Source organism: Eubalaena glacialis, chromosome 2 (genome assembly GCF_028564815.1).
Source record: "Eubalaena glacialis isolate mEubGla1 chromosome 2, mEubGla1.1.hap2.+ XY, whole genome shotgun sequence".
Classification (NCBI taxonomy): Eukaryota; Metazoa; Chordata; class Mammalia; order Artiodactyla; family Balaenidae; genus Eubalaena; species Eubalaena glacialis.
In genome coordinates this window covers 10,550,178-10,564,115 of record NC_083717.1, presented here as the reverse complement: position 1 = coordinate 10,564,115, position 13,938 = coordinate 10,550,178, and the positions used below count along the sequence as shown (strand labels likewise).

At 37.2% G+C, this 13,938-nt stretch overlaps 1 protein-coding gene across 1 annotated transcript in view; it reads left to right on the top strand.

Annotated features, from left to right (window-relative positions):
- MYO3A (myosin IIIA) overlaps positions 1-13,938 on the top strand; it is a 171,558-nt gene that overhangs the window by 104,099 nt on the left and 53,521 nt on the right. Inside the window, exons 19-21 of the mRNA XM_061181578.1 lie at positions 8,343-8,496; positions 9,632-9,720; positions 12,218-12,347. Coding sequence (XP_061037561.1) covers positions 8,343-8,496; positions 9,632-9,720; positions 12,218-12,347 — 373 coding nt within the window. The remainder of the gene's footprint in view (positions 1-8,342; positions 8,497-9,631; positions 9,721-12,217; positions 12,348-13,938) is intronic.

Here is a 13,938-nt window from a genome sequence, read left to right as displayed (position 1 = left end):
AGTTTCATGGACATACAAATGATCTGTCCAATCTGAGCAAGACACAAGCCTTGGGTAGCATCTTCACAGATGAAACCACTTCTGGTTCTGCTTTAATCAACAAATATTATCTTTATTGACAGTCCTACAACATTGGGACATAAAGTTTGGCTAAAGGCGTTTCCTGTTTTTGCCCCAGTTCTGTTTGCATGTGATGTACAGTAAAGTTGGTTATGAAGGTATTTTGAATATCATTTTCCTATTACTTTCTATTAAAAAATAATAGATAATAATTTCTATTTCTAATAATCAATAGACTACAGTAAAACATGTTTAGTGAAAGAGTTTATGACAGTGACCTAATCCATAGTTTGTTGAGTGGGTAGTTTTGTTTCTCAGAATGGTTGCCTCCAACTAACCATTTATATTCCTTTTGAAACATATTCCTAAATCTGGGAACCTCATTTTTTTAAAAATGTTTATTTATTTATTTATTTGGTTGCACGCGGTCTTAGTTGCGGCATGCAGGCTCCTTAGTTGTGGCATGCAAATTCTTAGTTGCAGCATGCATGATCTAGTTCCCTGACCAGGGATCGAACGCGGGCCCCCGGCATTGGGAGTGCAGAGTCTTATCCACTGGGCCACCAGGGAAGTCCCTGGGAACCTCATTTTTAACTCACTGGCAGCTATGCCTCTTTTCTTCTCAAAACCTACTTTTCTATGGACGTAAATTATACTCCTCGTAATCTCAACCCACAACCAAGAGCATCCAGAACTTGTATCTTTTTTTCTCCTTACTATCTAGATATTTAGAATGTCTAAGACAGTAGGTCTTGAGTAGTATTGTTTTTCTAATGTGTATAATATATAGCTCCTGAAAATTGTCTGGTTTGATATTTCATTTGAAGCTTCCATACTTTTACAGCACTAGAAGAACCATTTGACTTTAATAAAATTTAAAGGAACAATTTATGTCTGAAAACAATAGTTTGAAAATTAGATAATAATCTAGGTCCCCTCCCCTGCAAATAGATGATGAGGAGTATGGTTGTAATCTTTTAAAATTCAAGACTCAATCAAACTCTGCTAAATAAGTTGCAACTGAAAAGTGTATACTTTTCTGTCAACTTTATTAATTCCACAAATACAGTATTCATATTTCAGCCTTCCCTATTTGATTTGTATAGCATTATTTTATGCACGTTGTTTACTTCCATATTTTTCAAAAAGCTTTTAATTAGCAGCTCAAAGAGCAGCAAACAAGCCATCGCATTTCTAATAAGGGAGGCATCTTTTCGAAATAGCCCTCACACTGAATCTCCATGGTAATTTGTAGCCAAGACTTTGCTTTTGTTGGGTTTGTTTTTGCTTATTTTCTGGTTTTCTTCCATATGAAAGGGAGCTCAATGAACACGAACCATGGATTAGTCCCCCATGGGCATGAGTTTGAATTGGAATAAATGCCATTGTTCTTTAGGCCCAGAACTCATGTATGATACTACAAAGCATTGTTCTAGAATCCTGAAGATTCGCTCTACTTCCTCATAAGCCTATTTATACCTAGGATAAGCTTTCTGATCCATTAGTGCAGCACATTTTTCTGACTGTTAACTGAACTAAAGTTTTTTGGGTTTTTTTTTTTTTTTTGGCTGTATTGGGTCTTCATTGCTGCGCGAGGGCAGTTTTCTAGTTGCGGCGTGCAGGCTTTTCATTGTGGTGTCTTCTCTTGTTGCAGAGCACCAGCTCTAGGCGCACAGGCTTCAGTAGTTGTGGCACACAGGCTCAGTAGTTGTGGCTCGCGGGCTCTAGAGCACAGGCTCAGTAGTTGTGGTGCACGGGCTTTGTTGCTCCGCAGCATGTGGGATCTTCCCAGACCAGGGCTCGAACCCGTGTCCCCTGCATTGGCAGGTGGATTCTTAACCACTGCACCACCAGGGAAGTCCCTAAAGTTTGTTTTTAAAGTGAGCTATTAATATTTGTTTTGCTAAAAGATAGGCATACATATATATACATATATAATTTATATATGCACTCACGGGTTTAAAATTAAAAGTCAGAAGTCATTTTATAAGCAGGAAGCTATTTACGGCACGTAATGGAAACAATAAATGCAATTATGGCTCTGGCTTCTCGCAGAAACTGATGTGTATGAATTTTATCTCCAGCTGTTCATATCCTAAAGTTTAAAGCTTTTGAGGATTTGAATGTGGGCTCCAACACATAATTTGTGGCAATTACAAAGAACAAAGATTCGTTCAATTATATAGTATCTATACTTGCAACGTTTTTTATCATCATAAAGTAAAAAGAATCAGTCATCTGGTAAAAAAATATGTGGGTAATTTGAAACAGACCCCTTATAAATGTCTTCAAATTGTTTTGCTTGCAAAGTGTGAATTTTTATCTTATATCCAGCTTTCTTCCCTATTGCACGTGCCATATGTGTGTGATGGTGGTGGCATTTGTCTTATGTGAACTCTCCAAGGGATAAAGGCAATTTTACAGGCATTTTCCTTAAGCATTAAGACAGCTGTACATTTAAGAAACCCTTGGTATGCAATAAATCTTCCTTTATAAATGCTTGGCCAAGTTTTAGGCTACTGTTTGAGATCACACACAAATGTTCCTTAAACTTCTCACCTACTAAGTGAGTATGGAAGCTGGTACCCAAATGAGTAGATACACGTGGCACATCCCTGCAGCATCTCCTGGCTGTGAGCGGGCCACCCTCCCTCTCTGGCTCCCGCAGGCAGCCTCCTGGGCTCCAGGGTCCTCCCCGTCCCTCACTCAACACCCACGCTGCACTCAGTCTGCTTCTTTTCTATCAATGAAGTTGGCCAACACCCTGAATGTGATGTGGGGATTTGTGGTACTTACTTTGACAATTTGATAATATTTTTAAAAATCTTTTAATCATGATTAAAAATAATTTTGAGTGAAGTATACAGTGAGGAGCATCAATCCGTATACAGTTACTATAGTTTTCTACATGTAAGGTTAGAACATAGTATTGACAAACTGAAATAAAATTTTTTGGTAAAGACGTAGACATGACAGTAAAGCAGAAATAGTTTAAGGTGAAAGAGATCCTGGTGTATAGAAAACCACATGTCTGAATTCCTAACTGAAATTCCTCCTTATCCTAAACCAATACCTGTCAATAGAATATAAATTTGTAAAATCCTTTATGGCTTTTAAAGACTTTTCAAGGTTAGGTACCACATACAAAAAGTGACTAGATGAAACTTTTCATCTCAAAATGTATATCTCTTTTTCTGAAAAAGGAAGCTCTTCTAGAGAGCATCATTTAAATCTCCTTTCTCCAAAGTTCTTAAATATATGTAAAATATAACGTGTATATTTTATTAGGAATTATGCAAAATACTTTCTCATTAGTTTACTTGTCAAATTCTGAATTAATGACCTATGTCATTTCAAATTAATGATGATCAACATTCTCTTTGGCTTGCTATTAACGTAAAAATGAACGAGACCATTGATATCAGCTTTGAATAGAAAATACCGAAAGAAATAGATTTCCAATCATAAATTTTACTTTACATCAAGAGTTTAGATTTTTACAGCATGCATATTTACCACTGTGCTTTTTTCATTTTTAGTTTTTTTTAAATACTTAGCTACTTCAGTAAAATGTTGTTACTAAAAATAATATGTATATATAGAAAGAGAGCAAATGATAAAGCAAATGCAGTAAAATGCTAGAAATCGGGGAATTTGGGTAAAGGGTACATGGGAATTCTTTGTACTGTTCTTGCCACTTTTCTGTTAGTTTGAAATTATTTCAAGATAAAAAGTGGCAAAATTTCTTTTTTCACTATAATAAACATACTCAGTTCATATCCTAGATTTTCAACCTATAAAGCCTTTCTCTTAGAGTGAGTAACTCCTCAATGGTTTCTTTCCAAGCGGGCAGTATTTTCATGAATATGTACACTCATATGAGCAGTTGGTGAGTAGGAATTCTTTTACTAAAAGGCAGGCATCAGGGAATAAATGTGTATGTGGCTTCTTCCCCCTTGTAAATGTTCTGTCAACAGAATGTTTATTCATTTATTCATTGTTTCACAACACAGTCAGGCAGTTTTGGCATTTTGAAATGTTAGAACCAGAAGAAACCTAAATAGATCATTTATATTTCATAGATACAAATGACTCCCTGTGACTTGCCCAATGTTACAGGCTGGTTAAACAAAGCCAGGACCGGAATCTGGGTCTTCTGATACCCATCCAGGATAGTCTCATGAACAAACAAATAAGTGAAGTTCAGAAGATACAAGGAACTAACAAAGTATTCTCTTGTACAGAAGAAAACATGCTCCATCTAGTTGAAGAAAGAAAGAAGGAAGAAGGGAGAGAGGAAGGAGGGGAGGAAAAAGAGAGAGAGACAGTATTTTCACATGAAAGGCCAAGGAGAATCAACATAAGTCTGGAAGGAAGGAGACTGGAGAGAACAGTAACACTGAGGCAGGTGGCAGTGGTGACAGAGACTGTGACAGCTGGAGAGCTTAGAGACCACCTAACAGGAAGGATGTAGACCTAGGAGATGGAACAACTGAAAAAGAGAATATAGCAAAAGCAAAGAAATCCTAGGATGTAACTTAAAGGTTGGAATGGAAAGGCAGAGAGCATTCTTGCTATGCTCCAAAGGACAGGAACTCTTCCTTTTTCATCTTTATTTCTACCTTCCCCAGTCCCACCTGCCCCTAAATATACACATGGCAGGTGCTCCACAAGTGTTCAGGGAATTTCACTATGTAGCATTGTCTGCAATGATCTACACAGAGACAGTGCCACAAACCTAGGTGAACTGCAAATACCATCTGATATAAATCCCATTCATTCTTCTCCCATGACTTGAAGCAGAGAGAATCATTAAAAAGTGGAGTAAACTTATAAAAATAAGAGAGAGTGTTTTATGCCTTGAAACAGTGAACACAGGAGAATAAATATTGAGGATCATCTAAACCAACTGTTAAAATATTTCCAGATTCTAAAATACCTAAAACCATGGAGCAGTGTCAGGTAATGGACTTACCTACATGAGAAGGATATGACTTCATTTCCCAGGTGCAAGTTCAGTGTAAGACTTCAGTGTGCCCTGTTACTGCATATACCCATCTTGCATGAAAGAAAATACCATATAAGCCAGACTCCTTGATTGAAACCTTGATTTCAGGAAGCTCTTTTTGAAACTTCAGACTTAGCCAAAACTATCAGATGGTAGTAAAAACATATTCTCCAACAGTAGAATGATAACATGGTGCTTTGGGGGGATAGGTGAGACCTGTCTATCCTTTACATGATGATGCAGTCTGCTAGGCTGCCTATATACTGTGTATACTTGAAAGTTCCTAAGAGAATAGATCTTAAATGTTCTCACCAAAAAAAAAAAAAAAAAGGTAATTATGTGATGGGATGGAGTTGTTAGCTAACTATGGTGGTCATCATTTTTCAGTATATAAGTGTATCAAATCAAGACATTGTACACCTAAAACTTACACAATGTTCTATGTTGATTCTATTTCAATAAAGCTGGGGGGGGTTGGAGAAAGAAGATAATTTCTCAGGAAAGTCACTCAGAGCTTCATTCATTCATTTGTAATTTATTTAACACACCCAAGTCTCCCTAGATACAGAGGAAAAGAGTACAGAGGGGAATAAAAGTTCCTGTCCTCATGGAGTTTTCATTCTAATGAGAGAGAGGGAGGATAAGTGAAAATGCTAGAAATACTGTGAAATAATTGAAAGCATGGTGGCTGGGACAGGGCAGGGATAGAGAGTGACCAGTGGAGGAAGGGGTATTGCTGGATCAGACCAGGAGATGGGGAAGCGGCTCTCTGTGGGGGTGAGACCTGAGTGATACGCGTGGAGCCTGTACTGTGTTGGTGATCCATGCTGAGCAGTCCACGCTTGCGTTTTCACCTGCCTTAGGAGCATGTGGAAGCTTGCAGCTCTATCAGTTTATGGTGGCCACCCTCCCACGCTGCTGTGTGAGTCTGAGGACTCAAGGTAGTAATCTCGAATCCGTCCTGGGGTGACACTTTGGCCCGAAGTATTTAAGCTTGTTGTTGAGGCCATAGCTGCGGATGCATCTTCCATAGGCTTTCTTACTGCTATGTCCTTCCACGCCTCACACTCAAAGTTCAATGCAGAACAAGGAGATCTTGTTTCAGGCATGAGGTTTTCTAATACCCGCAGCTTCTCACTTCCTTTCTCCTTGATGTATACTTAAAATGATCCCTTTTTCAAAAGGGAATGGGGGCATCTCAACAGAGTAGGGATTATATATGTTAAACAGCTCAGCTTTACTGTAGTTAACAACTCTACTCACCTGCTTTAAATGTATTTGTTTAATGTACAGGACATAGCAGAGGACTTTCTCAGTAGTTACATGAGCTACCTTTCTCCACATATACTTAAAAACAACTGAACATTTTGAAATCATTACAGCCATAAAAATACATAATATGTTGTTTTAGGCATGGTAACTTTACTAAAAGTGAGTGCTTTGTAAATCCTGAGTAACAGCATTTTTTCTCCATTGGTTTGCCTGGAGATACTAACAAGTATCTTAAAGGTCTAAGCCCATTGTTTTCCAAGTTTCTCTGCTCTGTATGACCTGCCACCAAAGCATGCAGTGGATTTTGACACAGGCAAATAGAAGTGACAAATGCATTGATTTAGACCATAACCTTGAACACTTTCCATAGAAAATATACAAAACCTCTTTTGAACTTTGCAGTTGCCATTTAAGCTATAATACGCTGTCAGCATAATGTGTCTGACAGTCACGTAATTCTAGGTCTGTGTTCATCTCCCAAGGTTACCTTCAAGTGAAAAAGCTGTGAAACTTCAAACATTGTTTCCATTTTTTGTACTGGGTAAACTGAATGTCTTTCAGGTGATCTAACTTTTAGACCAGTGGGTTCTGCCTCATTTTTACATACTAGATTTTGTTTTATTTAAAAATATACGTTTACTTTTTTTCCTGGTGACACTCTTGACTGTGATTTCAATTTTATAAAGCCCCAAAAGCAGAGATGAAAACTTTGGCTTATTAAATGCCCCACCTGCCATTGGCTAAATTCATCCATGAAGATCCCAGAAAAAATTCTCTTTCTCTGAACTGCTGTAGTACATTGTACCTAGCATTTATCTATCCTGTGTTACCTTGCATTTTGGGTATTTATTTACAAAGCTAATCGCTCAAATTTTATCTTAAATTCACTGAGGACAGAGAGTTTGTTTTAAACATGTTTTTATCACCCATCACAGTGCCTTATTATAAGGTGTTCAATGAAAATATTTAATGAATTAAAGAATATATTAAAATGGTAATGAAAGTAGCCTGTAACTTTCGTTTGTGAATGGTGCAGGGCATTCTTCCCCAGTCAGTAATTATTTGATACTCTTCCCCAGTAATAGTTGCTTTATCACCTGAGAAAGTGGGGGGAACCCTCCATGTAAGCATCACTGCAAGTCCGAGTTCAGAGGTCATCTATGTCCTCTCTTTTACACATTGCAGCGCTGGGGGTGAGGGGGACCCAGTATGAAGGCAAAAGTCATAGAAGCAAAGCTGCAGCACAATTCTTCTTGTCCTTTTTGTAAAATAGATCATCAGTATCTATGTTGTGCTGGTACCAACATCTTGCAGTAATTATTGTTTTTATTTTATGCATTTTATATTATACTCCACCACAAATGATTACTAATGTACCAGATATTATTACTTTGTTAGATGGAGATTGTTACTTCTGTTTAGTAGATGAAAAAACAGAAGTTTAAAGAGTAAGAAAATTCCAAAAGACTATATGGCTAGTCAAGTGGCAGAGCCCAGATGGGAACCTAGGTGTTCTTGGTTCTCCAGCCATTGGTTGTTCCTGTGACCCACAGCCGTTCACCCCAAGCAACGTAAATGTCATCATGACTGAAAAACTATGTTCTTGAGAGATCCAGGATTTCTGAATTTAGATAAAAGGCTTAAATTGGGGGAAGTGTAACCCTAAGATATACCTAATTAATATTCTATCAATTCTGGAACGTGATTTTATTACTGCTCATTAACAACATAGTCTCCTGCATCTGGAAAACTTGAGATGCCTGTAATTCTAGTATAGAAGCTAGAAACTTTTTATTACTACCCTGAGTATCATCAGTGCTAACTTTAATGAACTAGCACTTCCGGGGAGAGAGAAATAAAATGATACCTTCAGTTTAAGGGCAAGGTCATAGGGAGTAATTTTTTATAATATGTGTAAAGTAGAATTTTAGGTAATTGCTGCCAAGTTACATATTGTTCACAAGATTTTAAGTGTTTCTATACATATCATGTCCCGTTATAGAATGAATACCTAAATGAAGATGTGGATGCTAGAGTTATTGAATATGAAGATAACCGGCCTCTCCTAGATATGTTTCTGCAGAAGCCAGTGGGTTTACTGTCCCTCCTCGATGAAGAAAGTAGATTTCCCAAGGCCACCGACCAAACTCTCGTAGGTGAGTTTTAAATTCAGTATGTCTACATAGTTTTCATGTAATACAGTCATGTAATTATGAATGATTTAAAAAAATTTTTTTAAATATCTAGTAGAGTATTGCTGTGACAAAGCCTGCATATCTAACTTTGAGGAAGAGGCTTTGGATCTAATACCTAGACCAGTGAATGTTTATAATAGGGTGAAATATTTAGTGATGAATTAAACAAGTTTCAATATTGGACTTCTCCTTATATTATGGTAGAGCCCCAATCATAGGGTCTTATGTTAGAAATGACCTTAGTAATTATCCAGCCCAAAACTAGAAATTGGAGGACAGGGCAAAAGGACAGCTCCAGAATTGGAAATGAGATACCTAACAGGGAGGAAATAAATTCATCTGTGATGTTCTCGTCGTTTATCTGACTCACTGATTGCCTATTCTCCCCTCTAGTTGGATGATACTAGATGGAAAAGAAAATAACCCCAACGTGGTGGGGAAACCATTTCATACTAGTCCCTTGATTTTGATGTTAAAATGTACCTTCTAGGACATGAAATAACAGAGAACTTGTGCTGGTAAAACTGTTGTAGAAATGCCTGTATGATCCTATTGTGTTTCCTATGTAATCAATAACAACCTATAGCTCTTCTTATAAAAAAGAGAGCCAAAATACCAAATTTCTAGGCTCATGGCTTCACATCCAGCTGTGTTTCACAAAGCTCTCTGGACAATCTCAAGTACTTAGTTTCCTTCCTCTGTACCAGTGGTTCTTAAAATGGTGTCCCCAGACCAGGAACATCAGCATCCCCTGGGAACTTGCTAGAAATGTTAATTTTTGGATCCCACTCCAGACCTATTGAGTCAGAAACTCTGGGGGTGGGACCCAGCAGTCTGTTTTAACAAACCCTCCAGGTGATTCTGATGCTTGCTAAGGTTTGAGACCTGCTGACCCAAATCATATTGGAATGGTAAAATTCATAATCTCTTACCATTTATAATTATATTACAAATCTGCATGTAATAACTATATAAAATTTTCTGTGTTTATTCACTGCACATTTTCCATTTTATGGTGAAAGAGATGATTCTGTCAATCGGTATTTTTTGAGGCCCTCCTACATGCTTGATATTGGAGTTAAATTTTTTTCTACAGAAAAATTTGAAGGTAATCTGAAATCACAGTACTTCTGGAGGCCTAAAAGAATGGAACTTAGTTTCGGAATTCACCATTATGCAGGAAAGGTAAGAACTCTGAAACATTATAACCGAGTTTCTCTTTAGTCTTTCATTGAATAATAAGGCCATGAAAATTATGGCCCAAAATATTTATAGATGGCTGTAATGATATAAAGAGTCCATCTTTCTGATCCTAAGATGTGGCTTGGCATCTGGTTGGCTGACAATGGGTACCTATTTTTTTCTTCTTTTGATGACAGCTGAGAACCTTTTATATAAACTGCCTTCTTCAGACTTTAGTTGCTTCTCTGTCCATGGCAGCCTTTGTCTCTCCTCCTTCCCAACAAGAGAAGGTACCGGGCTGGAGGTACAGCCAGGTCACTGAGCTGATTAATTAGAATTAACTGATGGACTGTCATGCAGTCAGAGGAAACAGTGTTTATGCATTGGTGGATACACTTCCCACACCAGAGCAAACCTCAGATATGCCATCCTACATATGGAAAGAAACCCAGGAGACAGTTTCTTTCCCTTCTGTAGAGAATAACAGGTCTTTCCCTCACAATGATGTTATAAATATTGGAGGACTAAGAAGATATTCAAATCAAGAAGGAATTCATAGACATATACAAACAAAATAAAATACCACAGAACCCCGAGCATTCTAGTCTAGTAGAACTTCTGTGTCAGTCAGTAATCCAGACTTTTGTCATTGAAAACAAAATCTCCCTTAAATATTACAGTTATAGCCTTTCTCATGATTTTCAGCATGTGATTTTCCAAATAAGCCTACTTTAAAATATTTGTTAAGAATTTCCTATGATCATTTTATCCAGTTTTTTAAAAAATTAATTAATTATTTAATTTTTGGCTACGTTGGGTCTTCGTTGCTGTGCGCAGGCTTTCTCTAGTTGTGGCGAGTGGGGGCTACTCTTTGTTGCAGTGCGGGGGATTCTCATTGCGGTGGCTTCTCTTATTGTGGAGCACATGCTCTAGGCGCGCGGGCTTCAGTAGTTGTGGCACGCGGGCTCAGTAGTTGTGGTGCACAGACTTAGTTGCTCTGCGGCATGTGAGATCTTCCCGGACCAGGGCTCGAAGCCGTGTCCCCTGCGTTGGCAGGCGGATTCTCAACCACTGCACCACCAGGGAAGCCCTATCCAGTTATTTTTAACAACTGTATTAGTCTTCTTGGGCTGCCATAACAAAAATACCACAGGCTGGGTGTCTTAAACAATGGAAATTTATTTCCTCACAGTTCTGGAGGCTAGAAGGCCAAGATCAAGGTGCCAGCAGATCTGGTATCTTGTGAGGCCTATTTCCTGGCTTGCAGATAGCTGCCTTCTCCCAGTGCCTTCATATGGCCTTTTCTCTGTGTACGTATGAGGGAGAGAAAGAGATCTCTGGTGTCTTATAAGAACACTAGTCCTGTGGGATTAGAGCCTCACTCTTACAGTAAACTTCATTTAACCTTCATTACCTCCTTAAAGACCTTGTTTCCAAAATACAGTCACATTGGGGATTAGATTTTCAACATATTAATTTTGGAGGGACACAATTCAGTCCATAACAACAACCACATTGGACCATCCTACAAAAATCTTTGGGTTACATTGATCTTTAAAAATCTTAAAATTATTTAGAAGTGCCAGAAACACAAACACCCACAGTGTATTTAGACCACACTACTACTGAGACTAAATCTATAAAAGCCTTTTCACTGAAGGTGAATCAATTATCATAGAAATGAGAATACCTTGGTGGCCCCAACCCTCCAAATAGAGAAGGGAGACCCACAAAATTTCCAACATGATATAATAAATGGGAGGAATCAAACCTCTTTGATTATTTCAACCCAAATAAAATCAGTGTGACACAAATTTTTCCCTGAAAAGATATAATGTAAACCTGGAGAGGTTCACTTTTTTTTTTTTTTTTAAATTGAAGTATAATTGCTTTACAATGGTGTGTTAGTTTCTGCTTTATAACAAAGTGAATCAGTTATACATATACATATGTCCCCATATCTCTTCCCTCTTGCATCTCCCTCCCTCCCACCCTCCCTATCCCACCCCTTTAGGTGGTCACAAAGCACCGAGCTGATCTCCCTGTGCTATGCGGCTGCTTCCCACTAGCTATTTTACATTTGGTAGTGTATATATGTCCATGACACTCTCTCACTCTGTCACATCTCACCCCTCCCCCTCCCCATATCCTCAAGTCCATTCTCTAGTAGGTCTGTGTCTTTATTCCCGTCTTGCCACTAGGTTCTTCATGACCTTTTTTTTTTTCTCCTTAGATTCCATATATATGTGTTAGCATACTGTATTTGTTTTTCTCTTTCTGACTTACTTCACTCTGTATGACAGACTCTAACTCCATCCACGAGAGGTTCACTTTTCCAACCAAGTTGTAAGGGACTACCTTTGTAAATCTTCGTATACCTGTCACTTAGCGCTAAGTAAGCTCTCAATAAATATCTGTTGATAATGATGCTGCTGCTGCTGATGAGGATGAGGGTGATGACATTGATTGTGACAATGATGATAACGTACTTTATCAACAGGTCATCTATAATGCAAGTGGGTTCTTAGCTAAAAATAGAGACACTCTTCCAACTGATATTGTGCTACTTTTGAGGTCATCAGAAAACAGTGTAATTCGGCAGCTAGTCAGCCACCCTCTAACAAAAACAGGTAAGCTGAGGCAATTTCCTTCCATTTTTTGTGTGTGTGAGTTGGTTTTATTTTTATAAAGAAGCTAGGTTTCCATAAAGAAAAGTTTTGAAGCACTCACCAGAAAATACGGTGGTGTCCTAGCTACTCACTAAAAGAGTACCGTCACCTTCAGAGAGTTCAGAATTACCTGCTGTGTCAGGAGTGGGCAACATTGGATGATTCTTTGAGATTCTACAGGTTTAGTGAGTTCTGCCTAATTGATTAAAAAGTTGTGTGCCTTTTTCTAACCAACCATATAATCCTTGCATTTGCTTTTAAGTAGAAAAAAAATGTAGTTTGGTCTTTTTCTTTATTGGAGTTCAAAATTGTTCTCTGCACTTCGTTTTTTATAGTTGAGGTATAACTGACACACAATAAAGAGCATATATTTAGACAGTAAAATATGATGAGTTCTTGACGTACATAGATGAATTTTCTGCATCTATTGAAATGATCATTTGTTTTTGCTTTGTTTTTTCTTTATATCTGTAAATATGGTGAGTTACATGGATTGATTTCTGAATGTTTTACCGACTTTTATTCCTGGGAAAATCTTTTTTTTAAATCTTTATTGAAATATAGTTTTTTTTATATTGGAGTGTAGTTGATTAACAATGTTGTGTTAGTTTCAGGTGTACAGCAAAGTGATTCAGGTATACATATACAAGTATCTATTCTTTTTCTAGTTCTTTTCCCATTCAGGTTGTTATAGTATATTGGGCAGAGTTCCCTGTGCTATACAGTAGGTCCTTGTTGGTTATCTATTTTAAATATAGCAGTTTGTACATGTTAATCCCAAACTCCTGGGAAAATCTTGACATACTTTTTATGTATTGCCAGATTCAATTTGCTAAGAATTTTGTTAAGAATTTTTGCATCTATGTTCATGAGGGACATTGGACTGTAGTTTTCTTATAATTTTTTTTTCTGATTTTGGGATCAGAGTAATACTGGCCTCATAGAATGAATTGAGAAATAATGCTTCCTCTTCAATTTTCAAGAAAAATAGAGTGAATATTATTTCTTCCTAAATTACTTAATAGAATTCCCCAGGGAAGTCATCTGGATTTGAAGGGTTTTTTTGTGAGAAGGCTTTTAACTCCAGATTCAATTTCTTTAATAAATATAAGGCTATTCAAGATATTTTATTTTTGAATTAGCTTTAGAGTAGGTTGTATCTTTTAGGAAAATTTTCTGTTTAATCTATGCTGTCAAATTTATTGACATAAAGTTGATAATAATCCCTTATTATCCTTTGAATGTCTGTAGATCTTGAGGTTATATCAGCTCTTATTCCTGATATAGATAATGTGTGTTCTCTCTCATTTTATTCTTGATAGATTTTCTAGAGATTAATCAATTTTATTGATATTCTCAAAGAACCAACTTATAGATTCATTGATTTTGTCTATTGAATTTTTACTTTTTATTTTGTTGATTTTTTTTTTTTTTTGCTTTTGTCTTTATTGTTTTCTTCTGTTTCTTTCAGGGTTTATTTTGCCTTCTGATTTCTAGGATGAAAACTTAAGTCATTGATTTAAGAAAATTTCTTCTTTTTGTTATGAACTTC